At 40.9% G+C, this 22,149-nt stretch overlaps 1 protein-coding gene across 5 annotated transcripts in view; it reads left to right on the top strand.

The window, feature by feature from the left end:
- Positions 1-22,149, top strand: part of myocd (myocardin) — a 104,243-nt gene that overhangs the window by 38,232 nt on the left and 43,862 nt on the right. For all 5 annotated transcript variants that reach the window (XM_030399394.1, XM_030399395.1, XM_030399393.1 and 2 more), the window contains exon 2: positions 8,561-8,782. In XM_030399394.1, coding sequence (XP_030255254.1) covers positions 8,617-8,782 — 166 coding nt within the window. In that variant the 5' untranslated portion in view covers positions 8,561-8,616. The remainder of the gene's footprint in view (positions 1-8,560; positions 8,783-22,149) is intronic.

Genomic DNA, 22,149 nt, shown 5'->3' with positions numbered 1-22,149 from the left:
AGAAAGATGTTCATTGGCTGATTTTTTTTTCCTGCTTAAACAAACTGAATAAACACACTCTTTGTTTTCATGTCTGAATAAACAAACTGACCCTAAAGGACAACACAATTTATACTGTTTTACTTTGTTTATATGTGGCGGACCCTGCCACCTTTCTAGCTTCAAACAGTGTTATTTTTACTCCAAGAGCAGCTTGTTTTTCACTTATGGACAAAAGTTTGTATCATTACCTCATTAATATTGTAAATATTAGAAATTCTCAGTTTGAGTTTTTTCTTCAAAACTACGTAGTGCCCCTTTAATTTTTACCTTTGTCTTCGTCTTTGTGAATCAGATCAGCTATAACCGGTGTTCGATGAAAGGTTCCTTCTTGGATGAGCCGATGGTAGATAAACTATGATAAGGTGCCCTCTCTTTTATTTTTATACACCCCTGCCCCACAAATATCCTCAGTCTGCCACTGCACTTACATATTGCAACGTTATTCTGAGTCTTAAATGTTCTATATATAGTCTGTGTGACACAGATGATGCAGTCAGATGGCTTCAGACATGAATCTGATCACTTTGCCCGACTAGACCTGAGGCCGGACTTTGACTTTAGCACCAGTGAATGGTGACTCCACTTGGACTTAGCAGTTCAACATTCAGTTCATTACAAATGATGTGGTCACTGGAACAGAGACAATTCACTCATCATTCATTTTAAGACTATGAAATAAGACAAATAAGATCATTATTATAAGTAGAGCTCAGATGGATGTAACAGCTTCATTTCTCCGTCCGTAAATTCCACATATATGGCAGCGTCGAACCCCCTCATCTAAAGTCATCTCTGTCATATTGTCTCAATAATGTTGTGTCCTTTGTCATAGAATACAGCGTGATGACAAACATAAACAATCAACAGGTCCTCCGTTCCCATGATTCCCTGTAATAAACGCCTTCCATGTGCAATACTCATAAACTTCAGCTCCAAAGGAAAGATAACACCTCCAGTGTCTGAATGCCTTTAGACCTGTGTTCAATTTAACTGACTTTCACACAAGAAAATGCAAATGAATGATTAATGTTAAATATTACCTGAGATTTATGTAAACATGCACCGAAAAAACTTCCATGTGACAATAAACAAGGCTATAAAAAGTGAAGAGAATTGAGGAGGGAAAAGTAAGTAAGCTCCGTCGGCATATGGGTTTCTAAGAAATGAATTACTTTTGAGATTTTTTTTATTTGTTTATAAGATTTTCATCAGTTTATAGCATTCAAAATAAAGTGATACATTTCGATCAAATACAAAAAAGCAGATTGCTCAATAGTATACCCCACAGTATTGGTCCTGTTGTGCTTCTATAGGGTAAAATGGAAATCCCTCTATCAATTTATTAGAACTACTCTGAGCTGCGACAAAGACTTTCCTGCAAACTCTTTACCTAGTGATATTCTTTCATGTCGCCATTCTTGCACAATGGGGCTACAAAAACAGTTAGCGCAGCCTTCCTTTGTTTATTTGAAGCACCTGACCTTTCAACTTTCTCCGACGCTCTATCTGCCATAATTTACAGCAGCTCTGTGTATGCATCAACTGTCACCCGCTGCTTTTAGGAGCCTTCTAGACTAAACCACATTGGTCATAAAATAGGTTAAAGTCACAAAAAATGCTGGGCTTGTTTAATGCAGTTTCAGATGAATAATCCTAATTCTCCCATGTTCTATAATAAATCCGAGCTGAGGCTAAAAAGGTGCGGTGATAGCGTCCACTATATTATCTTCATGTCTTACTGTTTTATTTACTTTCTTAGGAATTGCTGAGCAGCTGATTTTTATTTTTCACTTCCTCATCACTGGCGTAGTCTATTTGAAGATATCTCGGTGAGTTCCTCCAGTTATTACCTACTTGAACTTTTCAGTTTGCACAGCACTATGACACTGTCATCGTTTATAAATCCCGTAAATGGGAGCTGAAAAAAGGCCACTGGGATTTTTTGGAAAGTTCTTCAAAAGCCCGGCTCTGTGTTTACAGGTTGAGAAAGGGCTGGGCTCAGGGATGTGGAGCCTGCAGTCTTTTACAACGTTGTCTTGTCTGTCACTTGACAGTTGACTGCCGTACGGCTTAGCAAACAGTCCTGTTATATTTTCCATTTGAAAAATCCGAGGGGTCACCAGTGTGTCTGACTGTGTTGGCTGAAGCCAGATGGGGGTTTTCCTATAAACAAGTGTACAGGCAGTATTTATACAGACTGTGGCACCTGACGCCATAACACTCATGACACTCTGTTTAGTGGCCAAAGTTGCCATAAGTCACTTGAGAGAATTAAGTAAATATTTTCATTATGCTGCCATTGTTTATTATAGAATGGCAAAAGTTCTAAATCTTGCCAAATCCTCTGTTAAAAAAAATCATTTAATAACAACTTGTCTCAAGTGAAGCGCCATGTACATAACGCTGATTCCTTGTCATTATTCCCAAGTCTATTTAGTTTCAAACAAATCCCGAAACACCACCTGTTTCAACCGCAGTGTGAGTGAAGGCTCAGGTTAGAGCGCAGCAATACACAAAGCGTAGAGTCAAACTGTTGGCTGCTTCCTCCTATTTTTGCTACATTCACAGGAGGATAAAAGCATACCTCTGGCCTGTTGAAAGGCACATTGTCTCCTTCAAATACAGTTTGTCACCCATCACAGATACAGGCTCACATTCCACTCTGCTAAGTATTATCATGCTGCTGGATTAAAGCGGCGTGAGACATGAGGATGCACTGTACAGTATGGGATGCGAAAATTATCGGAGATTAGCATTTGGCCTGATAATGGTGTGAGGAAGAGTTCAGTCTTGGAGAAAAGCCCTTGAGATAAAAGCATTCCAGTAAAGAGTGTTGGTCAGTCAAAGTTAAGGTGGAAGTCATAAACAAGTGGACCGGTATTGTAACAGCACTTTAGCTGAGCTGGAAACAGCCGATTATGGTGCTCCTATCAAAATGTGCAAAACAAATGTTATTAATCAGAACTCACGATGGAATTATCATAATGAGCTCAGCTCAGCTGGAGGATCCCCCATATTGATTGCAACAGAAATTCACAATCATCGGTTGGAAATCCTGGACTAACCCCAACATAAATATCACAGGCCATGAAAGCCTCCCGTAGATTTGGCTCGGCTTCAGCTCGGCTGGTGGTCGCCTACAAGCCCCGGAGAGTGTAGAGAGAAGCAGGAAAGAGACAAAAGGAAAGAAAACATACCAGATGTGACACTTGAAGGAATAATTTATCAATGAGAGATGACCACGACCGATGGAAGAGATTCTGTAAAGGCTAGACTTGTGACTCTTTGGCTTGTGATATACAAATCTAGAAATAGACGATGCGTTATAATTCAGCATGAAATACTGCAATCTGTGCTTTTATTCCAAGTTAAATAAAACAAAAGCTCGATTACAGTAAAGCTGCTCGTGAATGCTAAAAGAAATTACTTAATGACATTGTTAGTGCCTGAGTATACTATAATAGGAAGTAGACTAATAGTAGTGTTCATATCATTTAAAAGTAGCCTGCTTCCTGTATATTTTTCCAAACTATGTCAGTGAGATGAGACAATCTCAGTGCTTGATGGAGCCAGAAATACTTTTTGTCTGATTTTAGTCTGTTATTCGTGTTTGCCTCCATCGTTCAACAGCCCCACATTGTTACTCTCTTAAGACACATTTTCCTTCAAATCATCTGGAGATCCATCATGCTGCTACGCTGCGTTGCACTCAGAAAGTGGATATGTGTGGCTGTTCGAACACGTTGGCCTCAACGTGGACAACTAGCCTCTAAAAAAGGTAGCTAGTTAGCGTAATGTGTAAACACTGATACCCACTCGACCATACTTTTTATTATACGGCTCCTAAGTCATCACAGTGCTGTATCTGTCCCACATGAATGGCAGGGTTGAGTTAGTTTCAGTCATCTCTCTCGTCTAGTTGTGAATGTGGCAAATGACCGGACTGTGAGAACTCACAATGGGTTGCTCTCTAATCTCATTTTAATGGGGGGGGGGGGGGTCACTGGTTCCAAAGGTGTTGTGCCATCTGAACTGACTGCTGTTACTGCTGGATATACAGTAGAGTGATAGTTATCAGCTGTAGCTAGCTAACAGTAACTCCTACATTTAGTTGAAAACTGTCATGGTTTACTTAATGTTTCGAACTGTCTTGGTTTTCAGTTTACTCAAGGTGTAATGGTACACAGAAGTCACAATTCTATAAGAAGGGAAAACAAAAAAGCAATGACTCAAAATGCATAAGGCTCAGTTGGTACAGCCTGTAGTGCATTAATCAGTAAAACATACACTCAAGCATAGGTCACATTTATATGTAGGGGTGATATAAAACAAAATGAATTAAAAGAATCTGCTTTCAGGTCTAGAGGCTTCTTAAATTCTGTGTTGCATCATCATCTTCATCCAACACCTGCTCTCCATTGATGGATCACTGGGAATCCAGAATTTTCCCACACCTGATTTGAAAGAATAGGATCTGCATGCCCCGAAATGTGACATCCATATCCATTTTAGGACGAGTACATGTGTGATTACACCCATGTGATTCTGTATTCAAATTCAAAATTTGTATTTCAATCATATCCTCATCTACTTGAAACACAGGAGTCTCCTGGATGGTTTCAAGCACTACAATACCCATAAGGCCCAGCTGCCAGTGCTATGGGGAGAAAGCCGGTCAGTGGTGCTAATTTCGAAGCGATGCATTGATGCAGTTGTTGTCCAAGTCCAAACAAACTCCAGAGACTGACACTGATTTCCCCAAGACTGAATTTTAACTTCAGTTCATCTTTGAACTAAATGATTAATGCTTAGTGACATATGGTGTCGGAAAAGTTACCACGATGACATTTTCATCACTGAAGTGTGACATCACACAGGCAAGTTCTGTGACCAATAACTTAGACACTGCCAGGTAATAAAGATTAACATCCGACCACGCTGAAGATATAGAAGGGGTCATAAACATCCTAAGCAGAGTGATTGTGTACCCTTGCAGTCATTCCTTAATCCCTGAGTCATTAGGGAGAAGGGCAGAAGCATTTGGGCCGGCCGAGGCAATCGATAAGAGGACAACTGTTAAGTGGAACCTCCTATCAGCTCATCTTGATGGGGCTCCAAGTGCCACGTGTCTTTGCTCTCCTTGTGTTGACACAGAGATATAGGCCACCATTCACTCAGTGCTGCCTCAGATAGGATCAGACTATAACCTGGTTCTTTTGAAGACGGCCTTGTATTTTTTTTCCTCTTTTTTTATCCACACTTTTCCCGTTAAGCCTTCAGCACATTGGCATTTTTCTTCAGTCTTGTGACATAAAACCAACAGATCCACTGATAACTTCTCACAGCATGAGCTAATATAAAACATTAAGTTGAACTGAAGCATCATTGTTTTGCCTCTTTGTTTTGTAGGCAGTGTTTCCCTCTGCCTATCTCCACCTAATCCTGGTGGGAGCTGTCACTGGGGTATAAATCGGCAGAGTGGGCCCTATCTGTCTCTGGGTGGGCTATGGGTGGGCTTTTAAGCCGGGCCCATCAGTTAAGGCTTCATTAAAGAGGTTTCCCCGATGCTCCGTGGAGGAGTCCCAGTCTCCTCCAGCCTTTTAACAGACTATGATTTACTGTAACTGTTGTCTTGTTTCTGGGGTAAATGCACGGGTTTGTTATTGTTTGCCCCCGCTGATGTTTATAGTGTAGCGCGTTCCCTCAACCACACGACATGCTATCTGTGTGTCAAGATACGGCCTGAGGAGATGCAGTGTCTTCAGTGTTGCTTCCTAGAAGAGGCGAGTGAAATCCCTGAAAACGGCCGGGGCATCCTCGAGGGCTTTCAGGTGATAACACACCCTCTGGCAGCCATATTGAAGGGCCTTGATAACACAACTGCAAACTGATGGTTGTTTCTAAATGTGCTCAGCTTTGTGGACACATGTTACTGACTGTGGCCGTCTTTTCTACTGGATTTGACCAAAGACTGCAGAGAAACATGAGAGTCACCCACAGATTTGTGATTTAGGTTGCCACCATCTTGGCAGCTAATGGAGGCAGGCATTACGAACGCGGGCAGGTACCCAGGTAGCCTGCTGAGTCTGGGCCGCCTGTGGCCTACATGTGGCTGCCAGGTTCAGCTGGGTTTTGTTGGTGGATTGAAAATCATCTTAGCAACGTAAGCAACACTTGGACCATTTTTGGCAGGAAGAATCCACCCAATCTTGCAGATTCTTATGTATCATTCATGGTGAGTCATCAGGATCATGCTGCTGCTGGGCCATAACATTTTGGTTAGCTGGGAAGAGGTGAAGAAGATGAAGAAGGGACAAGAAAGCAATTAATACTTTGGCTTGGGTACCCCTCAGATTTCTCTGTCACTTTTGCACTGAGAAACACTCTGACTTTTTATAGTGGACAGTTTATTGTTTCTCGAACCCGATCTCATTTGCAGTACAGAATAGCACACTGGATGAGCTTTACATGGTGTCCAATTCAAACCAACTGCAACACAGTACATGAGAGTTAGTGTCTTTCTTAGCCTGGCCCCGAGGTCAGCTTAGACTGCTCATTGTCCTTCACAGACAGGGTCGTTATATATAACCCGTCATTTTAATTTGAATTTGCCAGTGACGATGAGAACTTGCCGAATTAATCATGCTCAAAAACAACTCACTAAGAATGATCATTAAAGTGCCACTTTGTAAGATATGGCCTAAAATTTTGTTTAAAACTGACAAAAATGAATATTTTGAACCGAGTGAAGAAACAACAGTGTTGACGTTCTGTCAAAGACGTCTCTGTTTAGTATGGCAGAGATGTCTACTGAAATTAGCATGGTAAGCAGCTAGCCTGTCCTGTCTCCTAATACCACTTTGGAGCTCTGTAGTTTCAGCTGGGAGATGCAAGAGCAGCCAGTTCACTACTTAGTCTCACAAGCCGACAAAATAAACTCACAAAATGTCAAGAAGGAAAGATTTGAACACCTGTTTTCGTTACTATACATAAAAATACAACCGTAAACCGTCTCAATTTAACTTTTCCTCTTTTATTGAATTAAGGCAAGCTTGTTACCTCATCATGGATATAAACTAGATAAAACTCACCAAAACAGTCTTGGTTTGTCTTTCCATAGTCATCTCTGGTTCGGGCCTAATAAATCCTCAATCTACAGAGTAAGATGAGAAATGATTCCAACTCTAGCGGCGCTTTCATGCCAAATGCTGTGTCCTCTTCCCAAAGTCACAGTTGGAATCACTTCAATACTGTATCCCTTTCTTCGAACTGGCATCTGTCTGACTGGCTGTGTTCAGTCCTATTTTCGTGGGCGAGTTTACTAAGAGGCGCTTGAGCCTGGTTGAGCTGAGCCCTGATGAAGTTGACCTGCCGTAGCCTAACATGAACTCAAACTTTCCTTGTAGTCCACATGGTTTCAAACTGAATGCTTGCCTGAGCGTAATCAAACACACCGAGAGAGATTACCTCAGAGGTGATTGTCCTTGTCCACACAGACAACTTCTCATCCCCGTATTAATTTGGTTCTGAACTTGAGCCCTGCTGCCACAGTGGAGTGAGTTATGTATGCCCATCACTGTTCTTGACCTACTTAACTTGCTTTGGCCAAAATGGCACCAGTTCTGCAGTGAATTTCTAACTTTGATTCTCATTTGGATCTGAGTTGAGGTGGGATGTCCTCAGCATGTCCTTATATTCTGAAGTATAAATCTGTGCTGCTTCATCCCCAAAACATATTAGAGATTCTGCGGTAAAAGTGTACCGTTAATAATATCCGAACCTACTGAGGGAGCCTATAAAAAACATTCTATTTCTATAAGGTGTTACACATATATTTATGAGAGTTTTATTGTCCTGTAAGTATATGAGCAGTTCTCCAAACAGAGCTTATTAAAGATAACAGTAATGTATGTTTGTGGTGCCCTATGGTGCACGCCTCAGGAGTTGATGTAGTGTATGGAGCGTAGACAGGCTGCACAGAAGACTTGGCGTGTCTGGGATCTGAGTAAGAGGCTCATTTTTCAGATCGACACCTTGTGGGGGCTCTCTAAGCTACTGAATCCACAGAGTTGATGTGTTTAATATTTGTTCAGGAGGTAGGAAAGTCTGCTCTTTGTAAATTGTGTAAATTGATAAGTTGGCAGCGGCGGAGGATAGCGGCGGCTGACGGAGGGATGCATCTGGGAGGTTGAAAGTGGGCTTAAAGCTCTGTAAACAAACAGACGCACCCTGCCGTCTGCCTGAGCTGAGATGGACCTCTGAAAAGAAACAATACAAAATCTGGAACTCGAGCTGTATTCTGCACTAACACTAACATGGCTTCACTCCAGCTCCCGGCACCACGGAGGATTTTTCAAACGCAAACATTCAAATGACTGTTTGCTGTGTCTTTCATGCTAGTTCAAACTCAATTAATGTTGGCTCTCAAACTGTTACAGCTGACTGAGGTGGTAGTCAGGGGAAAGTGCTCCCACTCTGATGAATATGCTCAGCCTTTGTGTCTCATTCTCTTTGAAAGGGGAGTTGAGGTGACCCGAGAAGAGATGTCATCTACTGGGGAGTGAAGTGCGCGCCATGCAGGCTGCGAAATGCTCTGAGGTTCGGGTCAGTGGTCCAGAGGACAGACAGTGTCCTGGACACCTGCAGAGGGCCACACAGGGTCACAGCGATGCTGGACAGCTGACGGAGAGGGAGAACCATGTATCAAAGAAGCAGCTGCCGTCAGCAGGGGGCCAGAGTGGTGAGCTCAGATCATATTTTTTATTTTTTATCACATTTTTTATTTTTTTATCTAAGCCACCAGGGAGCTGACCATCACATGTAGCTGCGACGTCAGCCAGATGAAATGATCATCAGTTCAGTTCGTCAAACGCAGTTGGAGATTCCATGTGTTAATCTTTGAAGACCTTACCTTGAACAACATTGTGATTATTAAAACAAAGAAAAAGTGATAATAGTGAGACAACACTCAGTAGGTCTGATATGATTGGCTGAGCACTGATCATGTGGTCGTCCGCAGGATCAGCTACACTGTTACTGCTTCACAGGAGTTCATTTAAAGGTTCTTACTCTGAGCGAGGGGGTCATGCACACAAACCTCTCTGCTAAATTTAGAACAGCTTTAGTTGTTTTGCTTGACAGATATTTCTCTTTGTGTTTTTGTCTGTGCTCCCCCACTGGTGTCCGGTGCATCACATATCCAAGCTTTAATCACAGTTCAGCTGATGTGGGAAGATTGTCTATTGTCTACTGTTGCCAGACTGTCCTGGTGGAGCAAAGTAACAGTAATGCATTTGAAGAATGGTGACAGTTTACATAATATATTCAAATACAATGCAAAGCAGCAGCAGATTTAATTTTAAAGAATGAATTGTTAAGTTTGATCCTAAACTTCCAGTACAGTGAGTTCATTGATCGTTCCTACCCATTACAACTGACGCAAACACATTTATATTCAACTTTCAACTGTGAATAATGAAAGCAGGGAAACAGTTGTTGTTGTTTTTTTTTTGGTCAAACAATTTAGTATTTTAATCGTCCTCATCATTTTCTGTATTACATCTGACTGTATCATTACCCCGGCAAAGGAATTCATGTGTTCACCTGGGTCCGTTTGTTGGTTCGTCAGAAGGATTACACATAGAATTCTGAACAAATTTCAAATGCAAATTGGATGGGTTGATCCAGATAAAGGGACAGATACAGGAATTTTTACTCTCTGTCTTTGACATTGTGAGGTAGCGCATTATCATATTATCATATCATTATCATCAACATTGTTGCTAGTTTCTATTAATAATGTATGGATCTTCATAGTCAGACGTATTTAGTTGGTTGGTATGTATGAGTGAGTACAATTTGATGTGGATCCTAGATCTGCTGAGCTTAAAGGGATATTCCGCAGTGTTGTTTTTGTTGACGATGATGATGACGAAATTATTTTGTTGACGCCCCTTTTTTTCATGACGATAACAAGACGGTGACGAGATAAACATGGCTCTTTGATGACTAAAACATGACGAGATGTGTATGAGTTTTCGTTGACGAGACGAGAATGGACGTAAATGTTAATGGGTGGTCTGTCAGACGTTCAAAATGCATGACATTTCATTTTAATGTTCGTATAGCAACTAGACAGCCGCTGAGACCCGCGAGATGCTAGCGTCTCCTCGGTCTCTGTTTACGTTGTTCACTTGCTGTTGTAGCAGCAAGCTAGTAACTGTCGCTACTTTCAAATTAAAAGCCCCCCGCTAAGACCCCAGTTCTAAACTCAAATAGGGTGCAATGTAAAGCTCTTATTTTGAAGACAAATTCGTTGTCACTTTTTACATTTTTTTTATTGAACAATTTAAGTGTACAACACCACAAGGTATAGAATAACAATCATCACATATCAGCACATTTCAACTCTTTTTTTATGAATTGATGCCCTACTTCATCATACAAGAGTGTCACACATAAGTTGTGAAAAAAGCAGATCTACAAGTTCAACACATTGCAACACATTGTGAGCTTGTAGATCTTATGTACTTATTGACCTAAATTAATTTGATAAAAGACTATACTTTTTCTTTTGTTTTGTTTTCTTAACTTAAACTGACTAAAACTAGACTAAAACCTGTTTGAGTTTTCACATATAGAAGTGACAAAAATTTGACTAAAACTAAAAAGCATTTTAGTCCAAAAGACTAAGGCTAAATCTAAAATGGCTGCCAAAAACAACACTGATATTCCGGTGTAAGTTTAATCCATGGTCTAACACACCGTGAAACTTCCTCTCGAGAGATAAAGTTTGCAGACCGCTAGCTAACGTAGTTTTAGCATCCTCAGAAACAACCGCACGACAACAATACATTGCAGTAAATGGGTCCAAATATAGAACCGCCATCAAAAAGCCACAAATAATGCTCAGAACAGCACCAAACTTCAGCAACATTAGAAATAGGATTCCAGCAAATATTTCGAGGCATCAAACATTTGATATAGTTGCCGTATTTGTCGGAAAATATAAACGAAATGACCACCCAAGAAGCCTTCCTTGTTGTGGGGAAGCCCTGTGAGTCGATTACCGAGTGCAGTAGAGTCCCACAGTAATGATCATCATTGAGCTGCGGAACCATTGATGGCGGTTTTATATTTGGACCTATTTACTGCAATGTAATGTTGTCGTGCGGTCGTTTCTGAGGATGCTAAAACTATGTAAGCTAGCGGTCTGCAAACTTTATCTCTCGAGAGGGAGTCTAACACAGTTTCACGGTGGACCATGGATTAAATTTACACCGGAATATCCCTTTAAATTATGGTCCAGCTGTTAGGGGTGGTTTACATTTTAGAGTGATACAGGACTATCCAGCTTGATACTGGGTGCGCTCTACTGAGTGCCATTCTAGTTGTGCTAATAGCATCAGAGAGAAAGTTTCCAGTGGTTACTCTTACTGCCATGAACAGTGTTCAAGATAGTCAAACCACAGACATACTGCTGAACAAGACAACAAAAAACAGACAAGCAAAAAAAAAGGAATAGTTGCTGTATAATGAACGGGCAAGTAGGTCTGAAAAAATAGGCAAATACATTACAAAACCAAATACAATATGTGGTCATTCAAGTCTACAGCTCAACTATTAGTGTAGTCTGTAAATATGGGGTTAAAAAGGCAGTACTAAAATTGTAAAAAGGATTAATGTTACATATATTATATTTATATTTTATTTATATATTTGGAACTGAGTTTGCTGTTCATCTGAAAATGTCTTTACTCAGCTAACTGCATGAGGGACAATAATGTTCACTTTTAAGAGACTGATGACATCTTCGAAATCGATTAAAAAAGGCAAAGGGTAAACACAAACATGCACACCTCAGGTTTATATGAACAATATTGTTTTATTATCTTTAGAAATCGTAGAAAAATGCTTGTTTTTTTAAACCAATAAGTCCAGCCAACATATATACAGTAGGTAAATAGGTACTGTAAGAATGCAAGTCACACGCCTTGCCAAGAGAGTCCCCCTGCCAGATAAAACAAGGTTGTTTGAACATTTTATTGAATCCATCTGATGATTAATCCATTCTGAAATATCTCTGCTTTTCAAGCTTCACAGCCCAAATCAGCCTGGCTTAAATGCCACTCGCATCACAGGGCTGAAGGTGAAAGTATCCGAGGAATCCTGTGATTTAAATTGGTATTTTTAGACCGATGTATCCCTGTGGACTCTTAGAATAGTGAGAGCAACGCAGCGTTTCCCTCTGCACTCCTAGACCCTCCAAAGTTTTCCATGATGTCATGTGTGGTGGGGGAGTGAGAGTAATTGAAGAGGCAGATGAACATAAACTGGAATCTCCTCTAATTCAGCCATTCATTTAGTCGCCTTAGTCTCAGGATCAGCCTGTAGACGTCAGGGACACGGGAAACAAAACAAGTGAGGAGCCCAGACTGTGGCTCCTCGTGTTCCTGCCAAAGACCAGATGACAGACTCCAAACACAACTGAAAGATAAGACTGTTACTGACATACTGACCTTTTCCTCATTTACTGCTCAGGAACACAGTAGAAGAGCAGGATCCTGTTCAGTCAACAGAAGATCGGCATTTCATCCTGCCTGAATGATGCCGATTCTTCAGGCCAATGTTACATTTTTAAGTTTAATCACTAAATATTATTTTTTATATATTTTACAATATAAATTTTTGAATAGAAAAAAATACTGGGCTGCTTTAAAGTTATTTGTTTAGTGAGTTTGACACTTTTGAGAAAAAGAACTAGGCGCAGCCCTCTTATAATATTGGCTTTGGACCCTCCCTGTCACTCTAAGTCAGGCTCCAGGGGTCCTTCCATTTATGTATTCATTTATTTTTCCAATAAAATATAATGTCGCAAGGGAAGGATAACAAAAGGACAGAAGTCCAGCCTGAGGTAATGTAAAACTGATTTGCTTTGAAAAGAGTTCAGACTCCTCTGCCTTCTGACACCTTCTTCCCCCTCATCATTTTTCTCGGTCTATAATAAAGACAAATAAAGACTTTTGTCAACGAGACTTTTGGTTAAAAAAAAAAAAAGATCATGACTAAGATATGTACTGAGCACATTTCACTGATAGAAAAATCACCTTGTCTAAAAGAAAATAAATACAACTGATGAAACACAACAGTAATCCTTTAACCTGAACACAGAAAAAACTTAGAGAAAACTAGAGAAAAAAAACTTTTATGAAGTTGAGCAAAGAAAAACCAGGTCCTGAGGGCTATCGTCAGTATATTATCACTTAGTGTGTTTAAATTTGGCTATTTTTAGTTAAACAAAAAATAAATATAAAATAATTTCCCCATTTTGCCTTTCATATTGAGAAATCAAATTCATGGAATATATAAATGGTAGTGGATGTGGGTAAATGTTTGAGATGGACATTTTTTAATGGATTTTTGTCAGTTCAAACAGCCTGTCACCAGTGACTCATTTGTTCTTTCCCTGACCTCACAACACCAATTGTATGTAAAAGTTTTCACCCCGACTTCATTTGCCTTAAGCGTCAAACTATGATGCTCTACTTCAGGCTGTGCGGTTAGACTTTTTTTTTATTTTTTTTTGGCATAGACACCTTTATTAGCAGTAGACAGAGAGGAAACACGGGAGGAGAGGGGGATGTGACATGCAGCAAAGGACCTCCGGCCGGAAGTGAACCGGGGTCGGCTGCGTTTATGGCATGCGCTCTAACCACTCAACCACCTGAACGCCCTGGTTAGACATGTTTTTTTTTTTAAAAACGCCTTCTGACAAACAGTTCACAAATGATGACACTATGAATTTTGGACTGTTATTTACATTGTCCAGCAGTCTACTACTTGGTTAAGTTGAGTAAAAGTTCAAACTTTGGGTTAAGATAACTACGTTCGGTCTCGTATGTTACTTAACAGAAGTTACGTAACTCATCAAAAACATGACATGTGTGTCACGTTACACGTTCAAGTTACATCATTTACATACGTTAACTTACGCAACATACAAACAAATCTCTTTTAATTCTTGATCACAGTGGGGCTCATGAGACCAGCAGAGGTGGCAATATACAAGTTTGACTTGAGCAGAAAGAGCAGGGTCAAACCACAATAACTGTGAGTTAAGACTCAGATGAAACTTTTGAATGTCTGTTATATCTGGTGACAAAGTGTTTAGTCCGCAGCGCTCACTCAGGCTCAGTCTTGCTCCATCTTAGAGAATAAAGGATTTAAAGTCAGAGGCCATATGTCAAATAAGTGGTCATCATTTTTAGAGGAGCACAGTAAAAGAAATGTTAATGAGCAATGAACAATTTATACTGTTTTACTTTGTTTATCTGTGGCGGACCCTGCCACCTCTAGATTCAAACAGTGTCCTGGGACCTGTCTTTCCTCTGAGAACAGTGTGTTGATTCACTTATGGACAGAATGCATATTTCTGAGTTTGTATTAATTTACTATTAGTGTAGTTACCATGGTTTGCCTTCAGAGCCTTTCTTAAAATGTGTGTGTGAGTCTTTGTGAGTGTGTGTCAGAGAGGCAGATAAAGACTTTGGGACAGAACCAGTGGGTGAGTTCACACTGAGCTCAGAGGAGTTTCAGGCTCAGTTCTGCCAGAAGAGTAAACACTGAGAGCTGGTATCTCATCACAGTGATGTTTTCTCTCTGTGGTGCTTCTAATGAATCATGCTTTGTTTCAGTAGTCACCACAGTGATGTCACTTCGAAATAAACTGCCTCCAGCCACAGGACTGAAATGTGCAAAGAGCTCCAGATTGAGATTCCGCTCACTAACACTTCTGCTGTGTTAGTATCTGGTGATAATGACAGCGCCTGTCTTCGGTATATGACTGTTAGAGCTTTGTAATAGTCCACATGATGGCATCATTAACACAATTTTGCCATTAGAGGTGTTACTCTAACTGCTGCACAGTGCATCCACTTTTAAAGCCCGCTCCTTTGAAATTAAGACTTTTTTTTTCACTTTTGCTGTGATATTTCCACATTCATGTCGGGATTTAGACACAATAAAGAATTCATTTGAAAATAACTTCCAGTAAATGTTATCTTTATTTACCATCAAAGTAAACCACAGTATATTTGTCCTTTTATCCCTCACTTACAAACATTCACTGATTGATTTTCTTTAACGAACAGGTTGCAGAAAAACATGCAATCAGACTTCATTGGCCTCACATCAGAGATGTTGATTGGGTAGCATTCCGATTACTGAGTTGAAGGTGGCCCAACACCACTGTAATACTTGACTGGGTTAAACATGAAAAAAGAAATTTACCTGATACAAATCTGGGCCAACGCGCTTTTTTTATTTAGTCAAACAAGAGAGGAGGAGAAGTCTGAGTGGGTACGAGTGTTGTTTGGCAGCTCAGGCCTCTCTAACACCTGCAGTAAATACAAGTCTTACTGCTCCGGTCTGGCTTTTCGTGCGGCACCTTTTCCCTGCAAGCCGAGTGGATTCCACACTGATTTGATGGTGGCCGGAGTCGGGGAGATTACTCTCATCTGGAGGAGATTAGTCAGTGATGCTGATAGACATGATCAGCCCAACACTTCATCATTTCATGCAGTTTAACATCGGCCCTGCACTGCTCGCTTGTTTACGTGCCCCTCAACTGACTGATTCATTTTCATCAGGGGAAATTAACTTAGCTTTCTGATTATACACAATCATGTATTGGGCAATAGCTTTAACTCCACGCCTGGGGTTAAAATTTGAACTTTTAGTTCGGTCGAAAAAAAAGGTTTTAAATTAAGGTAATGAACAGATATTACTGCAGACATGATAAGAACAGTCTGCACCGTAAGACAGAAATGTTTACCTTTCTGTCCTTGTTACAAAAGGCATTTTCTGCAGACCCGCCAGGCGTTCTATCTGAGCCACGATCAGCATGAAACCACAACATCATAACAAAAATCTCGTTTTTTGCATTAGGCAACAGGTGGAACGTGTGCCGGTGCATTTCTCCTGCTGTTGTTTTAAGCTCCTAATTCATCCGTGAAATTACTCACATGTTCATTCATCATCTGAGCGAGGCCGAGAGAAACAGGCCCCGCAACGAGAATCAGTTGATGGATAGAACATATCTGAGGGCAGATATTACCTCAGTCCACACGGGCAGTAAACAGATTTATTATTTACTAAACCAGTCTGTGTGACGTGATGAAAAAACCAAATGGGGGAACAAGAAATAAATGCGTGTATTCAAAAGGAAGGTCTAAAAAAATATGAACCCATGGACTGTGTTTGTAGTGCCGACCCAAGTTTGTAATTGGTTTCATATTTAGTTGTACTACGGTAAAACTTATTGAAAGGTATACCAGGGCTCTGTGAGCTCATACACATAAATAAATCTTTGTTACGTTTTTTGCAAAAATGCAGCGCACCTCCTCATGCCAACTGCTCTGTTGACTGGATATTGATTGCTGACTTTTTTTTTTTTTTTTTTTTTTTTGTTGTAAGCTTTGAAATATTCGCCTGCCTGGGCCAAGTGCTGTTCACCTATCTGGAATGTACAGTCAAAATTGCTTTGCAGCTAACATAAATACAGGCCACGGCTGTTGTAGTGCAGAGAGATGGCAGGCCCTTGTGTGGAGTGCAGGCAGCTCTTAGTCACCGGCTCTTCCAGAGAAGTAAAAGGTGGTCATGTTAGCTTTTATGTTGATAAATCTGTAAGTGAGTGTGTGTGTTCTGCTCCTGCCCTCGATCACTGACAAGTAATTAAGAATATGAGGTCACCATTGAAAACACATCACTGTGTCTGTGATGCTCGGTGACAGACTGGCTGCTTGTTGGACACTCACACCTACCAGAGAGAACTGGAGCCCGACGCGATCATGCAAGATTGTAAACTTCAATTTTGTTTTATAATGACGTTTTTTCCCAATGACAGTCTGATAACCTGTTGCTCATTATGCCACGGACCATTACATGTGGTGTTGTCACAAGTCACTTGCCCCCGTCTCGATATAATCAGCATCTTTACATTAACATTTGATCACACGCTGAATGTGAAGAGCGGTCACTCATAGTAACAAACCCACAGACGACTACCCCCTGAATGTGCAGTTTCCCTCAGCTCTATCGTGCATTATAGTGACTTTCAGCAAATTGTTTTGATTCACTCTCTGTCTCATTGTTGTTTCTGGCTCCAACACGCAGCTGATTTCTGTAAGAAAGCTCAATGTGCACTATCTGCTGCACCAAACACCATACAGGGAGAAAGTTAGCAACGAGCTGTTCAACATGGCGGAGCTTGAGAGGTAGATATTTCCCTCAGAGGTTGGTAGGGACTAAAACCAGAGCTGAAATAGAGGAATATCGGACTTTCACTCCTGATGTGTCCAGAAACACAACTCCACAAATGTCCTAATTTGGCTCTCTATCTGCTGGATGAGTAATTGGACAACTGTTTGAAAGGTTGTACTATGACAGTGTTGTGTTCATGGATGTTTCCCAAAAAAAATCAGTAATTGCAACTGTAGCCTGATGTTTTGTTTACACCAGCGAATTCTCACATGAATTTCACCGTGGAATCATTTGTTCATGTTACTCAAGCAGGTATTTTTTCACCCCAAACAGCTAGAATACCTTACTGTACTTTAGCCGTAAGCAGTGAGCACAGCACAGCCCGTGTGTGTCTGTTTGCGCAGTTTACATGACACCTAAACATACGACAATGAAGGTCACTTCTAAAGACAGCAGGAGTGAAGATAAATCCACAGTTAAAAAATCATCTCTGAGCTCTCCTCCAGTAGGCAAACAGCTCCGGGTCAGAGCAGAATCTGATGTGACTCCAGGTGTTTACTCCTCCAGAATGACTGTCTCTGCAGCAGGGGCGGTTCTAGGGGGGGGGCCAACAGGGGCCAGTGCCCCCGTAACTCTGAGTCTGGACCCCCCTGTGGCCCCCCTGACAGGGAGTCTGCATCAATAATACAATGACAGATTTCTTGCAATGATTTTGTTTTGAAGGGAAAGGCTGAAATAAAGTGTCTCAGCAGTTCACTACCCAATCACAATTGTTGAAATTGTAAACACTGTTTTGTCTGAATGAGGGATTTATCTTTTTTTCCCGGGTAGTTTGTGCCCCCTAACAAAAAAGCCGGCCCCGACCTGGCCCCCCTATTAAAACTGGTCTAGAACCGCCACTGCTCTGCAGCTACTCGCTAGTTATTCTGAATCAACACGCAAGAATCTGCTAAGGTAAATAAACACTGTTCACATACAGAACAACTTAGCTCCTTTCATTTAGTTCAATGAGCTACCTAGCCTGTGCAGGTAGGTAGCAAGGTGGCATAACAGCAGCAGCTAGCTGGTTAGTGCAGAGATAGTGTGATTGTGTTTTTGACATGAAACATGTTCTTCGGAGAGACACTCAGCTCTGTGAAGAGCAAAAAGTCTTTCTATAGGGTCTAGCCAGCAGCAGCAGCGAGCTTACACTGCTAACACTGACACTTAAATTTGACACTGAAGCTCATAAGCTGGCCTAGCTAGTTAGCCGTCTACGTCGATTTCCAGGTAAATGAAAGGTATAATAAGTGTCTGTGTGGTGTACAACGACAAAAATATAATGAAAATGTAAATGATGAAATAGCAGCTCATTGTAGTAAGTTCAGTTTTATTACTGAATTACTGGTGCATTTCTTTATTGCGAGACACTTACTGATGCAATTATTCATTTGATATTAAAAATACTGGGGTTTCATAGACAGCAGAAAAACTGACTTTATATAAAGTCATCGGCTGACTCACGTTTGGACAGTTTTAGGAGGGGAATAGATGTTATTATGATTTCATGGCTTTTATTGTTATGAAAAGGATTTTCAGATTTGAAGCTACTGTCCACTGGAAACAAAAACTCAGCTGGGCAGCTATTAAACTTTCCGTGATTGTCGCTAATATGCACTGTGGATATGAGCAAGGACAAATGTAATATAGAGGGAATTAAAGGACTTACCTCAGAAGCTTCCATTCCAAGTTTTCATTATTCGTTACAGGCTTCATGAAGGCAGGCAATTAAAGGAGTGCCCTCTATCATCTGTCACCACAGATACCAGCCATATTTATTATAAAAGCTTTAAAAGCTTCTCTGGAATTAATGTGGATACAGTTACACACACACACACACTGACGGAGACAGGAGAAAGAAAGTCCATACAGTTTATCATATGGACCATATCCTCAGAGGTATCAGTAATCAGTGCAGCACCACGTGATTTGGCACTCTTAAGTTAAGAACAACACTGACAGTGATCTAATCTGTGGTCCTCTGCAATAATTCATTCATCAGCTGTTAGTCAGAGAGATAAAGACCGTCTAGGATTATCTATCTCTCCAAAACTCCGGAAAAGATTAGGTCATTGCATCCACCGGGCTATTTTTAGACCCCTTTAACGGTGGCATATTAAACAAAACGCTTAGAAATTCAATTAAGAAACCACTCGCCCACAATGACCTGAAAATAACCCAGAGTTATTCTAAAACAAAGGCTCTGCCGACCAGCCGCTGTGCCGCCTCACATGTGGTTTGGAAACAGGAGTGCTTAAAACCACAGATTCTTAGGGGCTGTGGAGATTAATGAAGGGTTTCTTTTTCCAGGTGTTGTATTGTGGATACAAGAGCTTTGGGCGGTGATTCTTTACCAAGGGGAGAAATCCTCACGGTAGAAATGAAAACAGTAACACAATATACAGCTCTGATCCGGCTCACGGCTCAGATGCAAGAGAAGGAGCGCATTCCAGACCGGAGAGAAAGGAAGTGAGAAAAGACAGCTCGGGATCATTCTTTGATATCGATCACATGTATGGCATTTATGTGAATGGGGGCTTCAGAGAGTTGGTGCCATATATTCCCACGGGAGGTGTTTGAGTTCGTGAATATTTTTTATTGGTTTTCAAGACCCCCTTTACCCTTCAAACCTTTGAATTACACTGTGTGACACCCTGGCATAAATATCAATAAAAGAGACATCTTAGTCCATCCTATCATTTTTTATATAACGGTCTGTCATCAGCAGCGCTTCTCTCGGCTGTTCATCATCTACTGTTGCTTTCATTGGCGCTGCTTAAGCTGCTACATGCGTTTCTGATTTTTCTGTAAAAGGATTCTAACTGTATTTCCAGCTTAAATGACAGAGTGGAGCTGTAACAGTGAAAAGTGGTTAATCCTTTGCGGATACATTTGTTATATTAGCATTAGTTTAATGAGACTAATCACTGAAAAAGACTGAAATAAAAACTTAACGAGCCTGAGCTTCTGGTGCATTCAGTTTAATTTAGTGCAAAGCAGAGGTGTGGAACAACAGACCTGAAGAAGGACTTTGACTTGACTCACACCTCTGCCTTTTGCCTTGAAATAACATCAGTTCCTCTCCCAGCCCAAAACAAGTCAACTAACAAAAAAACTCCTTGCTAAACTTCAATTCCTATCATGTTTAAAATGATATTAACGAACATGAAACATTTATTTAAACTCATCGATGTCATAGTTTCCGAATCAGGATCTCTAGTTTTGGGGTCAAATAGCTTGTGTATGTGTGAGTAGGCTAATAGTTGGTGGTCTTGTGGACTGGGTCTTGACTCGGTACTAGAATCAGAACCTAACTGTCTTAACTTGTCACTCCATTTGGGGCTGAAACTGTCTCAGCAGAAGTAAAACAGCCAAGACTAGAGACATGGTCCTTTCTCTGGTGAGCAGCATTGATGAATAAGAGCGGTGACGCCACATCAAGTCTGACTCTAGTTCAGTTTGCGGCTTCTGAAATGCAAAAATACAGACTGCAACTTTGTGTTTTACTTAATGTATCTGTTGAACTGCAGCCACAGATCATGAAAAATATCCCAGTAGATAACGCCACTCTTCACGTGTTACTGCGCTCTTCAAATACAACCAATAACCCAAATAACGCATGAATGAAAAATGAATTTGGATCGGCCGAGCACAATAGGCTCTGCTTTTAATAACTGTGATCGCAGACGTGTATCGCGGCACACAATACCAGCAGTGGAGGGTTGCATGCAAGGTGAAATCATTCTCAGCTCTGTTCCACCTTGCTCTCTCAACCATCCTCATGTGTTGTGAATAATAAAAAAGAAGAATTCATTTTACGGTTTTACTAGTCAGCAACCCAGGTATGCATTTGTCAAAATAGGGGGAAAGTTAGAACCATATGTTAATTTGAATGGGAGGCACCTGGTTGTGATTAGGGCCTTGATAGAAACACACACGGGGCTGTGCTCGCGTCGAGCACAATGGACAGAACAACACTGGCTCAAATCAGATGAAAAACATTTAGAAGATCTAAAGGATTCATTTTAATGAACAGGCTGACGGACAGGCTTACTCAGGACACATATGCTGTGTTTATGAGCAGATCAGTGTGGTGATGGCAGAATCTCCACACAAAGAGCAAATTTTCCATAAATTATAATGTAATTTACTTTACTACTTCCCTCTCAGTATGTGGGCCGGTTAGATCGCAGAGTTCTTCTCATCTCTCACAGAGGCCTCCACAGAGCGTTTTCAAGGTGTAATTCCTTTTAAATTTTAGCCGTTTTTTTTTTTGTTTGTTTTTTCTTCGGAGCCAAACTTCTAACAGGTGTTGGAAATAAAAGATGAAGAAAAAAACTGTTATGTTCAAACATGAGCTTTTTGTTAAGATTTTTGTTCTGGAGGTCGACGCGATGCAGAAATATGAAGTACAGCTGCTTCAAAGGGAAACGGAAAAAAGAGGACAAGCTACTTATTGTCAGGTTGTGAGTTTACAGTCATCAAGCCTGGTATGCAAGGACTGTGCCATATTTTAGGATGTTGGCTTGATAATGACTAATGATAATGTGGACAGCAAAATCCTCCTTTTGCAAAATCCTCCCTCCTAATTAAGCAGAGGCTTCAGTGCCACGGTGACTGTAGCTGTGATGGAAAAAAGGAGAAGGTTGATGGAAAAAGTGTAGAAACCGGCGCAACCTGTGAAAGCCACATTAATGTCTCATCTAGGGCAACTTTTCAGCTCAGTGGTGAAGTTGAAGGTCTGTAAAAGCAACACAGAGTCGTGAGGAATGCCTGCCAGGTCAGATGCACTTGAACCACAGCAGACAA

This window comes from Sparus aurata, chromosome 20 (genome assembly GCF_900880675.1).
Source record: "Sparus aurata chromosome 20, fSpaAur1.1, whole genome shotgun sequence".
NCBI classification, from domain to species: Eukaryota; Metazoa; Chordata; class Actinopteri; order Spariformes; family Sparidae; genus Sparus; species Sparus aurata.
This window is presented reverse-complemented; position numbering and strand designations above follow the sequence as displayed.